General features: G+C 43.5%; 1 protein-coding gene across 1 annotated transcript in view; it reads right to left on the reverse strand.

Moving 5' to 3' along the window:
- TMEM132C (transmembrane protein 132C) overlaps positions 1 to 20,744 on the reverse strand; it is a gene marked incomplete at its 5' end in the record, with an annotated part of 187,102 nt that extends 166,358 nt beyond the window's left edge. The window contains one exon of the mRNA XM_083873973.1: positions 20,699 to 20,744. Within this exon, the coding sequence (XP_083730099.1) occupies positions 20,699 to 20,744 (46 nt within the window). The remainder of the gene's footprint in view (positions 1 to 20,698) is intronic.
- Between the last annotated feature and the right edge of the window lie 1,159 nt (positions 20,745 to 21,903).

Consider the following 21,903-nt stretch of genomic DNA (forward strand, 5'->3'; position numbering starts at 1 on the left):
CAGGCTGGGCTGAGTGCACTCCCTCACTGCCAGGTAAGGTTTTTTAGCTCCAAAATCCCTTTTTTTTTTTTTTTTTTTTTTTTTTTTTTTTTTTTTTTTTTTTATTGTAAACACAGTATATCTGCTCCATTATTAAATCCCCTATTCCCCGTGTTCCCAAGAACATGGAGATACAGTGGTAGAACAAAGCTGCAGAAGAATTACCTTTTAACTAATTTGTGAGCCTCCAGCTGCCCTGTTCTCCCCTTCCAGAACTCCCCTGAACCTTGCCAGAACAGCAGTGTTTGACATGCTCAGCCCAAGTAGAGGACAAATATGAATATGGTGATTTGCTCATTGAGCTGCATACATAATCATTAGAAAAGTAATGAACAAAGAACACAGCAGGCCAGAAAAAAAGAAAAAAAAAAAAAAGATTGAGCAGGCAGGGTCATGTATTTCAGCAAAGCTTCCTACCTGTTTATTAATTAATTGGGACAGCTTTTCTGAAACCTTATAGCAACAAGGGCTCCCATTTATTCCACGTGAGCACAATTTAACTGTTGAAGATCTCTACCTGAGAGAGGAAGTGGTTTTGATGTCAATAGAAAAAAAAAATATAAGGAAATTAAAGAGTTTGAAGGGAAGAAAAAGTTAAGGAAAATACCATCAGAGTCTGTTATGAACAAATAATGGTCCTGCAGCAGGGGGTGGAAATCTCTCCTCTCTGAGCTCTGGGTTATCTGAGCTGGTGGATAACAGCCCATGGAGCCACCACTCTGCAGAGCCCATTCCCACTCCCCCAGACACTCACAGCAGGACCCACAAAGCACATCCACCCCAACACCTCTTCCCATCAGGAATGCCCTTCCTGCAGAAAGGAGGGATAATAATAGCCAGGACTTCCAGTTTATCATTCTTCTGACAGTCAGAAAGTCAGCTTGAAGTGAGCTCCTTTCATCCCTCCCCAGCCTTTCTCTGTGCTCTGGCTGGTGCAGGGGGGTAATTAAAGTATTTTACTGCCTGAGTGACAGCCCAGTGCCCCACGAGCCACAGGCCAGCAAAGGGCAGGCATATTCCACCAGGAATGTAAACACAGCCACGGCAAAAGAGTCAGCAGCCACCTCCATCAGCATTCCTAAAAATCAGGGAACACTCGGCAGAGCTTCCTTTCCCTCTCTTCCATTGATTTTTTTTTAATACTAAAATTCAAACCTAGTGAACAAAGATAAGAGCAGGAAATTTCTTATTTTTTTGCTCCGAGCATTTGATTTGCTAACACATTTTTTTAGCTAAAATTCCTGCTTAGTCACGCCTGACACAATCCAGTCTTTTAGGCAAACATTCCCTCCATTCTGTGTGCTGTGGCTGCCAGCCAGTTTTCACTTGGTGTGCCCAGGGTTGTTTTTTTTTTTTTTTTTTCTGCTGGTGTCCAAGCACAGTGAGATCTCCCAAACCTGATCTCACACAGCTCTGTCACCCCTGCATACGCTCTGCCATTAATAAAACAAAGCAGATGCAGATTTCTGCATAGGCAGGTCTGAAGGGTGAATATTAATTTTGGAGGTATCAAACAGAGAAAAAAAAAATAAACTTCTAAGTCAGGTTATGCACAGGAAATAACTGTATGTCCTGAAATAAATAAATCTGTCTGCAAACAGCCAAAGGGCATTGTTCTTCACCTTGGAATTAAAGCTTTGCTGTAGGTGGATTTAAATGAAAGGATGGATTTTTGTCTCTATGGAAAAACACCAACAGAAAAGAAACAACATAATTTGTTAAACAAAACACAAACAAAACACAAACAAAACACAAACAAAACAATTTCCGAGGCGCCTACAAAAGGAAAGTGAAAAAGGAGGACAGACCGAAAGTCAGGCTCAGAAATTCTGTCACTGAACACCCTGTTCATCTGCATTTCCCTCTCAGATGATTTCTTTAAAGTCCAGTGAGTTTTCTTTAAGATCCCAGACAAGATTTTGACCAAAAAGGAGAAAAGATACCCAGCGTTTTTTAGCCACTGTTCTCACCATCAGGTCCTGCCTCACCCACAGCCTTGAAATTCAGGGCAAGAATCTGCTAAAGCAAAGCACAGAAAGAAAGAAAAGAAGAAATGATTTTTTTTTTCCCTGTTACCTGAAGCTCTTTGGATGCTGAGTGGCAAAGCAGCTCCCAAACCAACTCAAAGGCAGAGAGGGAAACCAGCCCAACTCAACTGATGCAGAGGTGAAACTCTTGGCAGGGAGAAGGAAATTCCACTGGAGAGAAGAAAAGCTGGAAAATGAATTTTATGCTTCTCAAGCCACCAGGAAGTTCTGGTGCTGCTGGGACAGCACAGCCATGTCCTGTCCTCCTCAACATTTGGGAAAATCCTGAAATCTCCAGCTCCTCCTGGGCTATTCTTGGGTTTCTTGTGCCTGGAGCCTCAAGCAGATCGAGTTTCCTCAAGTTGAAAAAGCATTGAAAATGTCTCTGAATATTCAATTTTTTCTGAGAGCAGCAACTCCTCTCTTCAATTGTGTCTGCCCAAGGTTTGTCCAGAAATGCAGCAGAATTGAGCCTGCTCTGAAAACTGTTAATTGTTCCCCAAAATATCATTAATTTCTGAGCGGTTTTTTTTTTTTTTTAAGATAGTTGGTCTGTTGCCTCAGCTCTAATTACATTTCTCATGTCAATTAATTAAAACCATGCTAAATGAAATGCCAGTTTTTATTTAAAGTTTAGGAGGAGAAAATCATGGCACACAATTAGATGTTACCAGACGTGATCTCAGCAGGTTTTCAATTATTCTATGGATAATACATCCCTAATTCAATACAAAGCTGTAATTAAGAATGTAATTAACTTGTGGCATTCTACTGATGTCATACACCACAAGAACACACAACAGAGCAGAATCCTTAATGGATTGCTCTGTTTCATCGAGGATGAATTAGGCACATAAAAATAATTTATGACGGGAGCTTGGCCAACATAATGGCCAAAAAAAAAAACCAAAGTATAAAACCAACTTTGTTCTGTCAAGGATGATCTGGCCAGAACTCAAATCTGCACCTGGTGCTGGATTGGTGGATTTACCTTCAGAGGGAGGTGGGAGCTGAGAGTGCAGGGCAGGAGCAGCAATGGGAGCTGCCCTGAGCTGTTCTCTGTCCACAGCATCTCTATTAATGCTCTTGGAGCTGCATTAAAAATCTGAATTTCAGCCTGAGTTTTATCTGCAGTGCATCCCATCTCTCTGCTGTATCACACCACTTAAACCCTCCAGGTCACTGCTGCTTGTTAAAGGAAGGTTTGTGAGACACAGACAGCTCCTCTCTGTGCTGTCTAAACTAAAGATTTCTCTCCTCAGTGACAATTATTTGAACACCACCATCCCCTCAGATGTTTTTAATAGATGACATTTAAGGGAGGAAAAAGAGAATAAGGTACATTTCCTGAGGAAACCAAAACAGGTCCCAGAAGAAAGGCCTCAGAACTACAAATAACTGTTCTCTGTTCACACAGTAAAAAAAGAACCCACAAAATATTTATTTTTTCTTTCAAGTGAGCCCCGTTTCAAGAAGGATAGGAGGATAAAAGCTTGAATTATCAGCTAAAGAATCTCCTGTACTGTAGTTCAGTGGGGATGTGTCAGTAAACAGATGAAAATATCACCAGGTAAAGCACTGACAGCCACTCTAGGAACTATCAGGAACTCTAGAGCCATTAAACAGACTTTTGTGAGACTTTAAAAGAGGACACTTCTGTTTATCTTTCCCTCAAAAAACACTCAGTACTTCCCTTTTTAAAATAAATTAATTAATGGAGTGTCTTTAGCCTCTTTCTGCTCCTTGCTGAAGGAAATTACCACTCTGACATTCAAATAAAGTTTCATTCTCTAAGCAGAGTGTAAGGAACTTTGTACAGTGGACAACATCATTCTCAAAAAAATCTGCAAGTGGATTTTCTCAGCTTCACTGTCAATAGCTGAATTAGCAGGAATATTTTTAAAGATCTTAAAGGAAGTCGGACTTTTGTTGTTGAAGCCTAGAAAAAATTTAAACTCAATCCTAAAAAATGCATAAGTTTAAAAACTGGGGGTATTTCTTGTAATATTTTTGTCAATCATACAGGTCAACACCATTCCTGCCCTTCAATGTGCTCAGCCTTTTGTGCAGAGTGTTGAACCCTCATTCCCTGACAGCTGCAAAGAGCTTTTAGGGAATTCTATAATTTTTTGGGAGGAAAATGATTTCTTCTGCATGCAGTGTGCAGAATGGGAAGGGCAGATCCTCCTGACACTGCTCAGAGCACACACAGCAAGCCCGAGGTGGCCACTTGATTCATTTATAGGAAAATGCTCCTTTAGATTCTGTTTTTCCTGCCCTCTGCTCAGAGACCTGAAGAAGCCAAAAAGCCCCAAGGTTTTCCTTGCCATGACCTGAATTATTGGTGAATTCTCAAAGCATTCACAGCTCCAACTGCATTTGAGCCCATCACCTCCTCCTCCTCCAGGTCTGCAGGGATCCCGCCATCCTTCCACTGACGGATCCCACCCTCCACTTCCCTTTGCTTTGGTTTTCTCACAACTCCACTCCCCTGTGCTGACCTCTGAGCCAGTGAAAGGGAAAAAAACACCAACCCATCCCTCCTCTACCAACCAGCACATTAATCCCTGAACATCACCAATGTAAAAACCTTCTCAAGCTCATCCAGCCAGAGATATATATTTTTTTTTCCTCCCAGCAGTTATCACACTCCAAAATCACCAGACATAGCTCTTTTAGCTCTCTAAAACATCACTCTAAGAAACCTGAACCAGATGTTGCCTTTATGTATTTTGCTAATGCTATCAGTTTTTTAATCAAAATGGAGCTGACTAAATTCATGGTCTTAGTTAACAGCAAAGCTCCTTTGAATCACAAGATGCCTCTTTCAGATCAAAGTGGCACAGAAAGAGTCTGAGTTCAAATTTATTCTCGTGTATCCAGGGGCTTTCTTTAGGATTCTTACCCTTTTTTCCACAGCTCAAGATGTTGGCACTTCATGAATCAATCTCAAAGGATATTAAAAGCAGCAGGAATAGCCTACAATGAGCCAGAAGGTTCCTTCACAAAAAAAAAAAAAGGGGGAACGTTAAGTTTGCCAAGGAAAGCACTAAAAAAGTAATAAGGAAATCCAGACTTAAACTTAATTCATCCCCACATACATATGCATTAAGATACAGCTTTTAATGACAATTTATTTCTTGCAGAGCACTTGTGAGTAAGGCTGACAGAACAGACAGCTGCTCACCATTTCTTTATCATTATGTATAACCCCATGCAGTCATTCAAGACACAATATTCAAGCGTTGCCCTGAATTATGAACATTCTGATAAACTTTTTTGGCAGCTTATCAGGGTGCTATACAGAAATATTAATACATTTACTTACACAGCCCTTTGCTCCAACAGAATTTTCCACGATTTTTAAAAGGCTGAACTGCAGCACAGCAAAAAATTAGCAGCTACACTCTCAGAAGCATCTGCTAATACAGATGCCTAATTTAGAAAACCTGTGGCCTGATTTTCTGAAGGATTCAGTGTTAGTGCAAGTTCTGATCAAATCTCCTGCCTCCATTAGGGACAGCTATAAAAATATATCAAAGCATAACAGAAATGTGCCTTTTTATTTATTTTTTTTTCCCCTCAGCATAGTGCTGTGCAGAGGGAACATGAACAGAATAAAATTCCCCAGGCTGTTACTCAACTTCTCTTTGTCCTTCTACAATCTTTGCCCCTTCCATGAGACACAAGTTAACCTGCAAACTCATCCAGCACGTCTGGCTCCAGATAAAAGGAGGATTCAGAAAATGGGAGTGCTCAGTGCAGAGGGAAATTTCAGAGAGGAAATACAAGATGCCCAGAAGCAGATATCCCCTGCCTGTCTTCCTTCTGTGGCTTCCTTTTGGTTCCTAAGAACCAAATGGTCTTGGAAGGGCTGTTTGTTGGAACTCTGGACACTGAGAATTCCAGAATTTCTGTGCTCACAGGCACTGACCCCCAAGCAAACACTGCATTGACCTGAGGCTGTGGAAAAGGCTCCCAAAATTGAGTGACAGCCCTGGGATTGTGGGTGTGGAGTTTGAATAGAAGTGTGTGATCTCACAGCATGCAAAACTCAGAGTTGAAGGGTTTAGAATATAGTAATAAATATATATAAAGCAAGATAGAGGATTTAGGGTGGTGGACAGTCCTTCTTTTTCACTTTCTTCTTCACAGGTCTGGGTGGTGTTTTGTAATTGGGTAGAAAAATCTGCATTGTGGGCCATGGGGTGGTTGGTTATTGGGTTAAAAGTCAAAATAATTTAGTTGTCATTTCATAATTGGACAGTTTATCCTTAAGAGGCCTTGTAGAGAGAGAGATGGGGCTCCATTTTTAGTTTGTTGGCTTGAAGTGCTGTAGAACTCAAGGTGTGTGAGGCTGTAACATAGATAAGGATTAATAAACATCTGAGTCCCAACAAGAAACACCATCTCGTGCATCTGGCAAAGAGAAGATAAAAGCAACAGCTGCTAAAAACACGTTCTAGGATGATGCCACCAACACCAAGTGAGAGCCAAAACGCTCACCCAAATTTGAGATCTGCTCTCTCAGATTGCCCAGTTAAGCCCTGTCTCAGTTTGGGAACACAGGTATCTGCCAGGGAAAGCTGGAGCTTCCCTTGGAATGGAGAATGGAAACCATCCCCTCTCCCTCTTCCCATTAAAAATTTGCAGTTAGAGGCTTTTAGCCAAAGATTTGGGGATAGAAATAGCAGTTCTTCACTAGTACGTATAACAAAACAAAATAATTAATAACAAAACAGTACTGAAAACCCCTGCCATCCCCACACCTTCCAGCTCCTGTAACAAACAGAGCCCGAGCCTGCAGACAATCCCCTCCTTCAGCCCCCAAACTGGGATTTTTTCCCAGGAAGCCATCCATCCTGTGTGCAAAATGAGACAGCAGGATGAGTTCCTTAACCCTCGGCGTGCCCCCAGCGCTTCCTCCTCCCACTGGGAGCCCTGCTGCTCTCACCCTGCAAACTGAGCCCACTATGGCTCACCAAGAGCAGCAGAGCCAGGAAAATCCATCCCAGGGGCAGCCTGCTCCCCAAAGACAACATTCCCAGAGTAACACTCCTGCCACCACCTCAATTCTACATTAAACCAAAATTTCAGGCTCGAAAAGTCTGGCAACTTCGAATGGGTTTTTTTGTGGAATTGGACCAAAAAGGTTCAAAAATGTATTTTCATCCCTCCCACTTTTTGTGTGCCTTTTTGTAATGCAGGGATGTGTTTGCAGGAGTTAACTGCAGTCATGAATCTTACTTAGTAAAAAATGAATGCTAGCATTCATACATCATCATCACTTCAGAAAGAGAGATTAAGGAAAACACCATCTATCTCTGCCTCCAAAAGTGAAAATCACAGGATTTAACCCAACCGGTGCTGCTCCTGGAAATGATTCTTAGCTGGCTGGAACTCAGGATTCTCCAGCTGCCTTTGTTCTCAGAAACAACTGAACCACTTCACAGAGCCTCTCCTGAATCAGTCAGAAAACACAGAGCATGAAAAGCCTCAGCTAAAGCTGCTCCAGCTTGAGGAAGAGTCACTTTAAAAGTATCACAGTGCAAAGTGTTGAACACTTACTCTGACTGGGACTTTCTGATCGTGAGTATCTGCCACTTTTTTTTTTAGATAGAAAAAACATGATTAGACTCAGTTTTAAACTACTAATTCAGACCAAACCCCTCTCAATTTTAGTGCACTTCCCTGGTTTCTTTTTCGACATAACACCTATCCACCAGGAAATATCACATATGCAATGAATTAGACCGCAGGCCTTTCATCTCCAACTGCTTTCAAATGTCACTTAGTAAAGCCAGTGGAGTTTGTTTTCCCAATGAAGAAAGATTTCCCCACTTAAATCTTCACATGGGGAAAGGAGCATGTGGTTTGCATTTGCTGTTCTTCAGAACAGCCTCTCAAAAAAACTCACAGTGTTTGATTTTTATTTTCAGTTAAGAGGGGGCTAAAACCTGAAATGTTGGTGAGACAAATTAAAAATTATAAAAGGGAGGTTGAGTTTGGGGGGTGTATATTTACACTGTACTTATGTAGAGTGTTATTTACTTTTGTGCCATTTTAGTATAGTAAATTTCAATGTAAACCCAAGTGTATTTCTTCAATAACAAACAGAAATTGAACAAAAGCAGAGTCTGGCAACGCCCAGCTTGTTTTCTAAGAAGGATGGATAGCTTATTAGAGTAATATCTGGATAACCAAATGCACAAAACAGAGCACAGGTAACAGAAAAGGGAGATTTTCACTCCCATTTGATGCCCAGAAATACAAACTCACTCTGTAGAAGGAAGAAGAAAGGTCCTTTGGGAGTGAAAGCATCCCATCAATGTGAATTATCCCCTGGAAGCATTCCTTACTCTGGTGTGATCACTGGAGCAGAGAATACTTTGGGATCTGAACTTTATCTACAGGTCTGTGCAAATGGGATGAATTCCCAAAAAGTGCTGCCCACTCAGCAGGAGCTGCAGACCCTCCTGGTGACTGAACAATAACTGTGTGCAATAAAACTCACCTGTGGTTATGAACACCTGGGTATGGTGAGATTGTTCTGTCCGAGGGATAAAAAACACCCCCAGCTGCTGCACAGAGAGAGAATCTCCTCCCTCTAAAGCAGATTTGGTAACATTTGGTGACCCAAATCACCCTCCTGAACAAAGGCCACTCACTTGTCCACCAGTAACAATAACTTGAGCCATTAAATTGACACCCAAAACTGAGTTTAAGCCCAGTAAGAACCAAAACCACCCAAATTCCATTGTCCAGTGATGAAAATACTGTGTTTTCTTTCCTCCCTCCCTGCATATCACCCCCTGTGTCAGGTGGGAAGAACACTGACATTCAGGAGTTCTCAGCATCAGATGGAGCCAGAAAACCAAGACATGAACTATTATTTGATAAAGTCAGAGATGAAATGGGTAACTGCTGTGCTGATAAAACTCCAGAGCAAAATTCCACCAAAACTGAGCTGCTCTCTGAGTCCAGAAACTGGGCAAGGCTACTGCATGACACAGGGCAGAGTAAGGAAAATTCTGGTTACATTTCATTTCTTTAGAGGTGAAAACCAAATAAGTAATCATGGATAAATACATTTAAAATGCCTCTGCTTGCAACAGCCAAATAATTTGCATTAAATGGGCTTTAATAAGCAGAGCAAATGGACTCAGATTAGTTGTTTCAAGCATCCTCTGATGAAGGATACTGAAATACTTCTATTTGAATTGCACCTATCACTTATAATTATCGTGGAAAGAGAGAAATCTCCAAAACCACTTCAACTCTGACCCAGTCTAGCAATGCCAAATTCTACCTGGCACCCTGAACTTCCCCCTCTTCCAACAAAGGAATATGTAAATACTGAAGGAAAAAAAAAAATCATCCTAAACAATTATCTGTCTCTGAATGACACTGTGAATGTCTGACACATCACATCCAGTTTTGCTCACTGGAAGGGAAATTGGATGGAAAACAAGGTGGGCTGAAGGCACTTTTTACCAAGCAACCAGGACTTGTTAGATAAATAAACTCTGTCAGCCAACAGCTCGTGCCAGTGTCTTGGCAGGTGCTCATGTACAGGTTCGAACACTGAAAGTTCATCTTTAACTCAAGAAAAGTCCACAGTTATAAAATAATGAACTAGGAAGAGTCTAGAGAAATTAATGAGCCCTGCAGACCCACCAGGCTCCAATCTGACACACCCTGTTTAAAGGAAAAAAGAAGGGAGGAGGTGCAAGAGGCACAAAGTGCACAGAAAGGTCAGAGCATTGCTAAAATCTAAATGGGTTTGGAGGCACTGCTGAATTGATTTGCTTTGTAAAACTCAGAGATGCATTTCGGGGTCTAGATCAGGATCCAGATTTTTGAGGCACTCAGGATTCAATTCCAACTCACACATCTCAGCAACTGACAAAGGTGGCTCCTTTTCCTCTTCTCAAAACATAAACAGACCATCATAAGTTCTGTTCAAAGGCACCATTTGCATTTTGTGACTTTCCTGAGCGATACTGCCTGAAGGCACAGTTTTTTTACCTCAAACCAGTTGTGACACGACTGCACTACAGGATCATGTTTAAATGTCATCTGATGATTCCTATTAAAGCGCCACAGTTTCATCGCCACAGCTAATTTAATTCTAAATGAATTTTCAAAACCAAGACTAAAGTTCAATGGGAGCCCGAAGCTTTGAGGACTTGTGAAGCTTTGAGCCTGAACTGCAGCGATATCCAGCTTTAATCCGTGAAATAGCCACGGCAACACACGGATCCCTGGTGCTTTGAATGAGGGGATAATGCAATAAAGACCTTCCAGATGGACTTTGCACCATAGGTGTTTCCACATTTGTCTTTCAAGACCAGTCAGAGCCACCCTTTTATCTCCAAGGCTGCTCACGACGCTCCAAAGGAAAAAGGAGAATATTCTAATTCCATTATGTCGGGAAAAAAATTTCCTTTGACCGGCTTGCTGACATTCCAAAGCACAACACATCAGCTTATGGGATCGATAGGAAAATGGAACTAATGGGCACCTGCAGTGAATTGTTGAGCACTAGGATGTGATCCTGATCCTTTATCAGAGTGGGGTTATCCCTCAGGAAAAATGGAGCAGCGATAATTCACAGCCCTCCCTAATCAGGTACTGTTGTAAAAAGAGTTTGCAATTTATCCCAAATTAAAAAATATATATATTTTTTTTTCCTATTCACATTATGATAAAAAAGGTAATCAAGTCGTTTTACAGATGAAGAAATGAAATCTGACAGGTGACCTCAGCATTCACATCTGCACATCCAGCTGGGCAGGGAATTACAGAAAATACAGAACAACACTTAGAATTCCTCACTCTTCCCTTTCCTCACTGTGCTGGAATGACAAGGGAGCATGTTCAACACACATACATGGGAAGAGAGTTCCCTATTTCTGAATTCCTTTAATAGATTTCTTCCTGGAATTACCAAGGGTATAATTATGAAAGAGAGAAGCACAAAGGCATTTGATACAGCATGAGCTCAGTAACATCTGTCATGAAACACTGTCTTTTTGAGCACCTACAGAGGATGGAAAATACAGCAATTAGTCACTCTGCCAAATAAAACAACTTAGTCTAATAGTAAAAATAAGACCATCTAAAAGACAAAGTTTTGAGGACACAGCAGGACAGACAGGAGAGACCCAGCCAAGAAGAATCACAAGCTCCTGCAGTGTCACATCAGCATTTCCAGGAGGGAGAGGCTCTGCACTCAGGTCAGGCAGGTGCAGCTCTCCAAAGCCTGGCACACACAAAGTCACCCAACAAACATTTCTCAGCACAGACATTGCCCAGAAAACGTGGGGCCTTTTTCTGGTTGTACCAACCACAGGCTGGATGAGGGGAGTCTAAATCCCAAATTACAGCTGGGCACAAAGAGAAACATCTTCTCCGTTCACATCAGCATTTCCAGGGGGAAGAGCCTTTACACTCAGGTCAGGCAGGTGCAGCCCTCCTTGGCTGTTGGTGCCCTCCAAAGCCTGGCACACACAAAGTCACCCAACAAACATTTCACAGCACAGACACTGCCTAGAAAACATGGGGCCTTTTTCTGGTTGTACCACTCTCACACTGGATGAGTGGAGTCTAAATCCCAAATTACAACTGGGCACAGAGAGAAGCATCTTCTCCATTCCACAGCTCAGTGCTGCACACCTGGGGCCGTGAAACATCAAATTTCACATCCCACCAAAGAGGCAGAGCTAGAGAAAGCCGAGATTAAACTCATCATTAAAAATGTGGGAATGCAAGGAATAACAACAAAGTATCCTGTGAACTATGAAAAAGCTGTAATATAAATCAATGTTCTGTAAGATTTATGCAAAATCTGTAGCAAAATTGAAACTCTCATGAGTTTTTAGGATATTATTCACAAGTGGGTATCCACCCCTCACTAAAGGGGCAGCCAGATTCAATCTCCCTCTTTCTCCATGTTCTGATCAGTGAAAATTATCAGGTATTGAGAAGTCAATACTGTATTAACTTCCCCACAGTAGTTATTTGTTCTATTTGCTACTCTTTATTTCGAGCCAGCAGAGCGAGAGGTCATTTGATTCTACAGTGCAAAAATCAAACATTCTGGCTGTTTCCAGAGAGATATGAAATTAGAAAGTTAAAAAAAAAAACACTTCAAGTAGTGAAAAAAAAAAAGATTTAAAAGAATAAAGATGGATAAGGCATAATTATGGTCTGCAGCAGCACACCCACAGCACCAACAGCACCAACCCAACCAGGGCTGGAAATGAATGTGGGGATCAAACAGACTTTACAGAAAATACAGGAACTGGTTTTCAATCCCCAAACAAGTCTGATGGTGTTGTACAGTGACTGACAGGGTAATTCAGCACCAATTAACATTGGTAATTAAAGCACAAAGCAGTAGGGTCTGACTCTGTGTCCACCTGAGGGAGGTTCCACCTGGTGACAAGGTGCGGCCCTGGTTTGTGCCTGAGGTGTTTTGGTTTGCTGAAATTCCTTTCCCAGGGAATTTTCTGTCAACAGGAGAAATGTTTTTGTAGCTGTCCCTTTGTTCTTCATTCCTTTCCCCAGGAGGGACTTCTCCTTGCTGTCCCTCTGCTCTGCCCAATGGGAGTGAAGAGGTTTGTCTTTGTGTCACCAATCCCATTGGTCTGTGTGAAATGGGATAAAAGGGAGACACAGCCCAGAAATAAAGGAGTCATTTTCAGCCTCCTGAATCTCAGAGTCTGTGTCCTTGTGGTGTCAAACAGGGTCAAATAACTCCATTACATCACACCCAACAAAAAACCAGGAGCTCGGCAAGACCCTCCCTCATCTCGAGATAATGTTGGGTTTGATTGAAAAAAATAATATATAAAGGAGACACATCCCAAAAATAAAGGAGTCATTTTCAGCCTTCTGAAGCTCAGAATCTGTGTCATTGTGGAGTAAAATATCAACAAGGGGCACTGGAGGCAGCACAGAAGGTCTGTGCCCACCTGTCCGTCCATCCATGGCCAGAGCACGGCCAGCACAAGGATGGGCACTGCCCAAAGCTCTCCTGCAGATGTTCTCTCAAACAACATCTGGAAGTGCCAGGAGGGCAGGGACACACCCAGGGCACAGCAATTCCTAGAGGTTTTAGCTCTAAGGATACATCCACTCTTTCCCTGTCATAAAGCAAAATTATCCTTTCAAATGTTGCTGACTTGTCATCCCATCAAATCCCCAGCAATCTCCCAGGTCTCCTCCTGGCATGTTCCATCAGAGCTTCTCAAACAAGAGGGCAGCAACTCTTTCTAAACAAAGGGAAACCCAGAGTTTCTACCCCCCGCCCCCCTCCATGAGCTCTGTTCTTGTAAACCACTGAATTCTTGGCTGAAGTTCTGGAAAAGAGAAAAAAAAATTATTCAATCTGAGGCAGATGCTTGGCACGAAATACTTCAGCTGAAACAGTTAATGCTTGGGGAATTTATAAGAAATTGAAACTTCTAATGACAACTCTAATGAGATGTGGTGCTACCAATCCTGTTTGAAATAATAGGGTGAAAAATCAGGGTTTGGGGCTTTTTTTTTTTTTGGTTTGTTGTGGGGGTGGTGATGGTGTGTGTATGGTTTGAGCTCAGGAAAATAGTTTTATCTGAAGCATCAAAAAGCACATTCCACCTGCACGAGGAAATAAAGGCAATATATTAATGCAAGCCTCAACTTTTATTTGTTCAGCGTGATATAGAACCAGCAAAATGAGAAAAAAATAAAAACTCCACCCGATACAGAAATCAAAGCTGCATCGTTTACAGAGTGCCTCTCATGTTCTCTAACCTCTCAGTGTTTAATATCCTGCAGTGGATAGATGATGTAAGCAACTCCCAGAACAATCCCTTTTTTTTATTATTATTTTTTTTTCCTGGAGTGTCCCAGGGACAAATTAAAACCAAACCACTGCAACTGCTGCAGCTCTGCTGTCCCTCCCCCTCCTTCTTGCTTATTCCAGCAGTAAGCTGATCCCACAGTGATACAAACTCACTCTTTATTTTTTTTATAAAAGTGTATTTTCTGTGCTTTATCTCCCCCGAAGCAGCTTCCAGAGGAATTAGAGGCAGGCCAGGGTTGGCACAAGAAAAGGGTGGCTCATTTTGGGAGAGGGCAGAAACCTGGCAGCATCAGTTTCCATTGGCTCAAGCTGATGGGGAACAGCTCCCTCAGGCAATACAACTGCTCAGAAAATGGAATTTCACAAGGACAGAAAGCAACACTCCAAAAGTCAACTTTCACTCTTAATCAGAAGGAAAAAATTAAGTGGTTACATGAAGTTGTGATGCTTTTCAGAAGCCCTTTAGAATGACAAATCTTTTCTGTGCAGTTAAACAGTTCATTTTTGTAACAGAAATACAACATTACAGAAAAAAACATTAATAGAATATCTGTCAGTTTGTAGCTGAATACATCTACTTGAAGTCAAAATGGTCCCTTTATGTGAAACATTTCGCCAAAAATAGAGAAATCATCTAAGTAAATTTGGGATGCAAGCCCAATTTTAAAAGCAAATCGTCTGGTAAATTACATCAGTTTCAAAAATATTTTCAAATCAAGAGCTGCCCAGTTGAAAAAATGGTACCAGGCAGCAAAATGCAGCAGTTACCTCAGTAATAAAACTTTAAACATATTGGTGGGGATATTTCAACACCTACACCCTGGGACTTGCTGCAGTAAATGAACAGAATCCAGTGGTGCAAACTCTCTGTTGTATCAGGGAACATCAGCTTTTCTTTCATTTACTTGAGATTTCCTCTTTGTGCACAGAAAATCTGATTTTTAAATGTACTCAGGAAATAATTAAGTCTTTTTTTTTCTGTCCAAAAGCATAAACTTATTTCAATTTTTTTTTTTATTCATCAATAAGCAACTCTCTCAAACTTTACCTTCTTAGTTACCTTCAAAGTCTTCACATAAATGTCAAATTCCTAATCACTGTTTTGGGGCTTAAGTGTTGGTTTCATGGTCTTGGAAAGGGCAAGTCACTTACAGCAGGGTGGTGGTTTTATAGAGAAATACACAAATAAAAGCACCAAACACAGAAATTTTGGCAACAGCCATTAATGTAATTATGATAAAAATATTGCAAAATTCACATTGTCTTCTACAAAATTATAGAAACTTCAGAACAACTGGAGAATATTAAAAATAGGATATGAGAAGAAATTTATTTTAAAAAAAATAAAATACATTTGACCTTACCCATGACTTCTGTAACCCCAATGGACAAAAAATCAGGTTAAATTCTTGCAGCAGGGCACAATAAAAGTGCCCACTCCAGGGGATTTGTGTGGCTGCTCACATCTGTCAAGCTGCTAAAACTGCACATTTGTAAGAGGAGGCTTTGGCTAATGACAGTGCCACTACAAGTAGCATAATCTCTATTATTCAAGCAAAAAAAAAAAAACAACCCAAAAGTGCCAGGAAAAATTGTCTCCAAGCACCAAGTTATTGACCCAAGATGTCATTGCTGAGGCTGGAAGACATTAGCACATCTCTTAAGTGTAATGGCAAAGAACCACTTAGTCCCAAATGTAACAAAAAGTTCATTAAATTGACCAGGGCTGCAAAAAGCTGCCAGTGATTTTAGTGATGGGGATGATGACACTTTGTTTATGGGATCCAAGCTCTGAAAATTAATACGCCTCAGCCTGGCAAAGGTAAATAGGAGAGCACACACTCGCTGGGTCATTTCACTGGGTACAGCTGAAAAGAAAAAACACCGACCCGAGGCTGTGTATTGACCCAAAAAAATGTGAACAAATAGATAAAGGGAGAGAGTATTTCCATTTGCTAACTAAAACACAGGCTCTGCTGGGCTGAAATCCTTTCCAGAGCGAGATGCATCCGCAGGCTTTTCAGCAGATACCTCTGAGTGAGGAGACTGCAGAAGCTCTGAACTTTGAATGCACCATTTGTCTGTCCCTGTTTCAAAGGGGTCACATCTGTCACTAGAGCCTGAGCCAGTCCACAGAACACAAAACAGTACAACTGCTTGAAGAGCTGAACACTGTGAAACTGTTTTGCCAGGGTACTGAGTCTGCAAGGAAGGCTGAATAAAATATAAAGGGCTCAGGCCTCTAAGAGCAAGTCAGGACAAGACTTTGAACTAGACAAAAACAACTTTTCTGGACAGAAAGTTATTGCTAATGACTATGAAGGACAGAGAAGTCAAATTTCAGCCAGATACCTTAAGTTAACACCTTAGAGCATCCCAAAATACTGCCTGTATTTTTATCACTGGAGTGTTTGGATACTAAACAAACCAGAAAATCCCACTGGACAAGGTGGCCAAAGCAGGGTCAAGTCTTTCACCAAAGTCACCCACCCACAACATGCATTTGCTTTCCCTCACTTTTACCTTTTTAACATCCCTATTACATGTTTTTTTTTTTTCCCTATTACCACCCTTCCACATCAATTCTCTCAACTTTGTTGCCATTTTATCATAATATGCTTTTATATATATATATCATCTTTTCATTATATCTTTTTTATCATAATATGCTTTTTGTCTCTCTGGGAATAGCTGGGACTCATCTAGTGGAGCCTGCCAGATATGGAGCACTGCCAAAATCTCCCCGTGGCAGCACAAACTTGCATGCAAAGGAAAAGTTTTTCCCTGGAGAAAACCAGGGATTCTGCACAAGAAATCTCTGACACCCCTTTGATGGCATTGATCACACCTTGGAGATTTCAGGCTTTAATTTAATTTATTTGTCATTTAACTGTCTTAAATGGACACACCTGGGAACAAAAGCTCTGAAAGATTTACTGCAGAGGGGCATTACCTTGAAAACTCTACCCAGGAAAGTTTGCATTCCAACACTTTTGGCAAATTTGTCATTATTCACAGAGTTTCACCTTTTCAGTAGTGCTGAATTCTGCTTTGTCATTAGAGTTTAAAAACATGGAATTAAACCCCAACCCACAACAAAACCCCATCCCTTCATCCCCATGAACAGGATTTGTCAACACTCACTAATATTTGGCCATTTAAGAAAACATAACATTGTGCTGTTTAGTGCCTAATTTCACACAGATATTTAGTCCTGCAATTCAAGAGGCAGACACACATTTCTGCATTAGAAAAAGCGATTACAGGGATGATATTTTATATCACAGCCTTGCACTTAAAGCAGCTTTGAACAGCCATTTGTAGTACAACTGCTGGGTGTTTTACTAGGTAAGTACAGTGTCTAATAAACTTTGATCTACTACCAAATATGAAAACAAAGTGAAGTGGAATATTAACAGCACTATCTCCACCTTGAAAGGGTTCTATCCAGAAGAGAGATTAGCCACTTATAAAAACTGCATGCAGCTATAATTTAACATAATGCAAGTTCCTGCTGTGCTCTTGGCTGGCACTAACGTGATGAAATTGAGAAAAAGGAAATTTAGGAAGTTCTCCACAACAGTAGGGTGTGCCATGCTACTGAACTTCCAAAATAAGATATTAAAAAAAAAAAAATTTGCTGCTTAATTAATTTAAAATTAGAATGAATATTCAAGTTAAATTCAGTGCCCACTGAATTTATAGGACGTGCTGCAGGGTTTGTGGGGTGAGGGAGGGCAGAGAAAACCCTGGCAGGTGCTGTGCCAACCTAGGGATGCACAGCTGTGTTTGTATTTGTGCTCAAACTCTGCTTCTGGACCCAAAATCCCCTAACTCCACGTACCTTTAACAACTGCTCCTGTCCAACACTGCCTTGCACTTAAAGATGCTCCTGCAAACAAATCAGTTCTCTTTTTTAGGGCTCACTGTACCTGCAGATCCTGTGAGCTTTGTTTTAATAGGAAAATGAAGATTCCCACTTATCTTGGCATTACAAAATGAAGTAAATCTGTTACATGCGTTTTCACATTTGCACTCGGCCTCAGAAAAAGCCATTAAAATAAATAAATAATCTTCCTTCAGGCTCATGAATACCTCCTATAGGCCATAAAGGGGCTTAAGCACATTGCATTAGCACTTTGCTGAAAAGAGGTCATTTCCTGAAAGGAATATATATACACTGGGGATTTACTTATGTAAATACAATTTCACACACATCCTCTCCACCTAAGGAGCAAGGCAGCCAATAATTGGTATGGAGAACACGCTCCTGCACCTAAATGCAGGAACACTTTTCCACGCTGACTTTTATCCATCCCGGCCTGACTGGAGGCATGGCTCAAATGAAATGCCAAGGCTCTTGCTGGAGATTGAATGAATTAACATTATCGGCCAGATAATAACCCCGGCGTAATGGCACGCTGAGGCCCAAGGCAACATTGCAGGAGAATTGTCTTAAGAAATTCAAGCCTGATGGGAGATGCTAATGAGTTTAGAGAAGTAAATATGGCTCTTTAAATAGCAAACGACAACTTGTCTATAACAGTAAGTTTCTCGGCACATTTACAAACGTTTTTTGCTTGCGAGCTATGGAGTGACTTTCATTTAGTTGGACTTCAGCTCTCAGGAACAATCACTGTCCTCACACGCCAACAAAGGGAGTGCAAATACACGAGGGGAGCGCAAGGGAAACGCTCATTAAAGCTCAGCAGGAAACTATACAAACACCTTATTAAATAAGTTTAATTAAGTGGCTCTTTTCTAAACCATACAGTGCCCGACAATGTTGAGAGACCAATCCCCCCCCAGCTCAGAACCTTTGCTTTTTCTTCTCTGAAAAGGAAAGTAATATTTTGTCTTTTCTTCTTGCCTGGCTGGGGCACCACTCCTGACTCCTCTGCTGTGTGGATGAGCCAGGTTCCAGCAGGGACAAACGGCTCGAGGAGTTGGGTTGTTTATAAACTCTCCCTGCAGCACTTTCTCCTACCTTTACAATCAATGATATCCTCTTATTTCTGTTGTTTGAGTACTTTCATGGAGAAGTGTCCCTATATTGGTGCCTAAGTCAGTTTATTAAACGCTCCTGGCAGAGGATGTGCCTGTGACTGTCAAACAGCCCCACAAAACGCCAGGCACTCCTTACAAACCCTCATCCCAGTCTCTGAAGGCGAGCAGGAGGCTGATACAACTCTCCCCTCCAGGCTACAGCATTCAGAACACAAACCTGCATTTTGGGCACTTTCAGAGCGTGTCCAGTCACTGGGGCCGCCCGTTAATTTCAATGCACATTGAGAGGCCGGGCCATTTTCTGCCAAATGCTTTGTTTTCCCTGCCCACCGGGCTGGGAAAAGTCCCTTTATTGGTTTGCTCCTGCTCCTGCTCTTGCTTCACACTTCAGATACTTCTGGATCTCTCTCCACAACCGACTGCCCTGAGAGAGAAGGTTGGCAGGACTGGACTGAGCTAAACAATGAAGAGTCTTTTAGGAATAATCTTCTTACCCCAGTCAAAGAGCAGCACTAATACCAGCAGGATAAAGGACAAAATTATGGTTTTTTTATTCCTAGGAATGGCAACAACAGCAGGCATTGCAGACAGCTCAGGAAGTTCCCACAGCCTCCCACCCAGATATAGTTTATTAAAGTATCCACAGCCATCGTCCTTCCTGAGAGCAAGGAAACAAGAAGTGTTGGGTAGTCACCCACAGAAATCCCCCTTGTGAACAGGCACTGCCCGCATCCCTGAGCCACTGCACAGGAGATTTGCCACAGGAACTCTCTCATCACACAAGTTCAGCGGTGAGAAAAACCAGCGGATCACTCAAACGCCCTCTCTGCTAACCCAACCTGTCCCTGGCTGTCCCTTTAATCAAGATAACGAGCATCTTGTCCAGGATGACAGCTCTTCCATCCCGGCTCTGCAGCCAACACCGCACAATTCCAATGGAATTTACAGGATGCTATTCCCAAACATTGTCACTGAGCTTTCACCGCTGCCCAAATTCCGCTCCAACCCCCTCCCGCAGAGAATCTCCTTTAACACAACCCAATAATCAACACCCATCTGTAAAATCATCATCCTTGAGGACCAAAGTAAACTTTGCCTGGCAAGGTTTTCCCACCATTCACACAAGCGGGCAGAGAGATAAAACAGCAGAGAGAGGCAGGATTTAGAGGAAAGGCAGGGGAAAGACAACGCAATATTCAACACGGATCTGTAAAATCATCATCCTTAAGGAACCAAAGTAAACTTTGCCCGTTTCCCATCTTAGCTGGGCAAGGTTTTCCCACCATTCACACAAGCGGGCAGAGAGAAAGGCAGGATTTAAAGGAAAGGCAGGGGGAAGACAACGCAATAATCAACACCCATCTGTAAAATCAGCATCCCTGAGGACCAAACTAAACTTTGCCTGTTTCTCATCTCAGCAAAATACCAGCTTGGCGAGGTTTTCCCACCATTCACACAAGCGGGCAGAGAGAGATAAAGCAGCAGGGAGAGGCAGGATTTAGAGGAAAGACAACGCAATAATCAACACGCGTCTGTAAAATCATCATCCCTGAGGACCAAAGCAAACTTTGCCCGCTTCCCATCTTAGCTGGGCAAGGTTTTTCCACTACTCATATAAGCAGGCAGAGAGGGAAAGCAGCAGAGAGGAAAGGCAGGGGGAAGAGAGGAAGGGATGGCTCGGCTCACAGGCTGACAGGAGCGCTCCGGGCTGGGGAAGGGGCCGGAGCCGCCCGCCCGTGAGGGATCAAGTGTTGCCCGCGGGCTCACCCACCTCGGCAGAGCAGCGCGGCCAGCAGCAGCCCGGCCGCCTGAGCCATGCCCGGCCTGGCCCGGCCCGGGGCTGGGGCTCCTCCGCCGTGCCCTCAGCTCTGCGCGCCCGGCCCGCGCCGTGCCATCGCTGCCGGCAAAGGGCTGCTCCGAGCTGCGAGCTGTGCTGATCCGCGCTCTGATCCGCGTTTCGTGATCCGATCTGCGCTCTGATCCGCGCTCTGTGCTCCGATCAGCGCTCAGTGCTCCGATACACGCCCTCCAAGCTCCGATCTGTGCTCCGATCCCTCAGCGCCGCTCACGCTCCGCTCCGCGCCCTCTGCTCTTCGCTCCGCAGTCCATTCCTCGCCCTCCTTGCTCCGCTCCCTGCTCTGATCCGCGCCCTCCGCTCTCCGCTCCGCACTCCGATCCTCGCCCTCCTTGCTCCGCTCCGCGCTCTGCTCCCTGCTCTGATCCGCGCCCTCCTTGCTCCGCTCTCCGCTCCGATCCGCGCCCTCAGCGCTCCGCTCTCCGCTCCGATCCGCGCCCTCAGCGCTCCGCTCCCTCAGCGCCTCTCGCCCTCCTTGTTCCGCTCCGCGCTCCGCTCCCTCAGCGCTCTGATCCTCGCCCTCCAGGCTCCGCTCTGATCCTCGCTAACCCCGGCGGGCCCGGGCACCGCTGCCGCTCCCTGAGCACAAACTTTAGAAGCGGCTGAGAGCAAAAAAAAAAAAGGGAGGGGAAAGGGGGAAGGAGCTGCGTGAGGCGGTGGCGAGGCCGGCCCGTCCCCAGGGCCGCTGTCCGCCCGCCCCGGCCCTCAGCGCCCCCAGCGCTGTCCCCGCCTGCAGCACGGGCCGCGATCGCACACTTGGCCCGGGGAGGAGGGAACGGAGGGAAGGGATGGAGGGAGGGAAGGGAAGGGAAGGGAAGGGAGGGAGGGATGGAGGGAGGGGGAAGCGCCCAGCCCCACCCTCGGGGGCGTGAGGGGACCGGGACTCCGGGGGAGATGGAGCGGGACCGCGGGGGTGAGGGGGACAGCGGCTGAGGGGGAGAGGGGATGAGAAGGGGACTGAGAGGGGGTGAGAGAGGGATGAAAGAGCGATGAGGAGGGATGAGGGAAGATGAGAAGGGACTGACGGGGGATGAGGGGGCTCAGAGGGGCTGAGAAGGGGCTGGGAGAGGCTGAGAGAGGCTCCGGGGAGCTGAGAGGGGCTGAGGGGGATGAGAAGGGGA

Source organism: Zosterops lateralis, assembly GCF_965231275.1.
Source record: "Zosterops lateralis genome assembly, chromosome: 17".
Taxonomy (NCBI): domain Eukaryota; kingdom Metazoa; phylum Chordata; class Aves; order Passeriformes; family Zosteropidae; genus Zosterops; species Zosterops lateralis.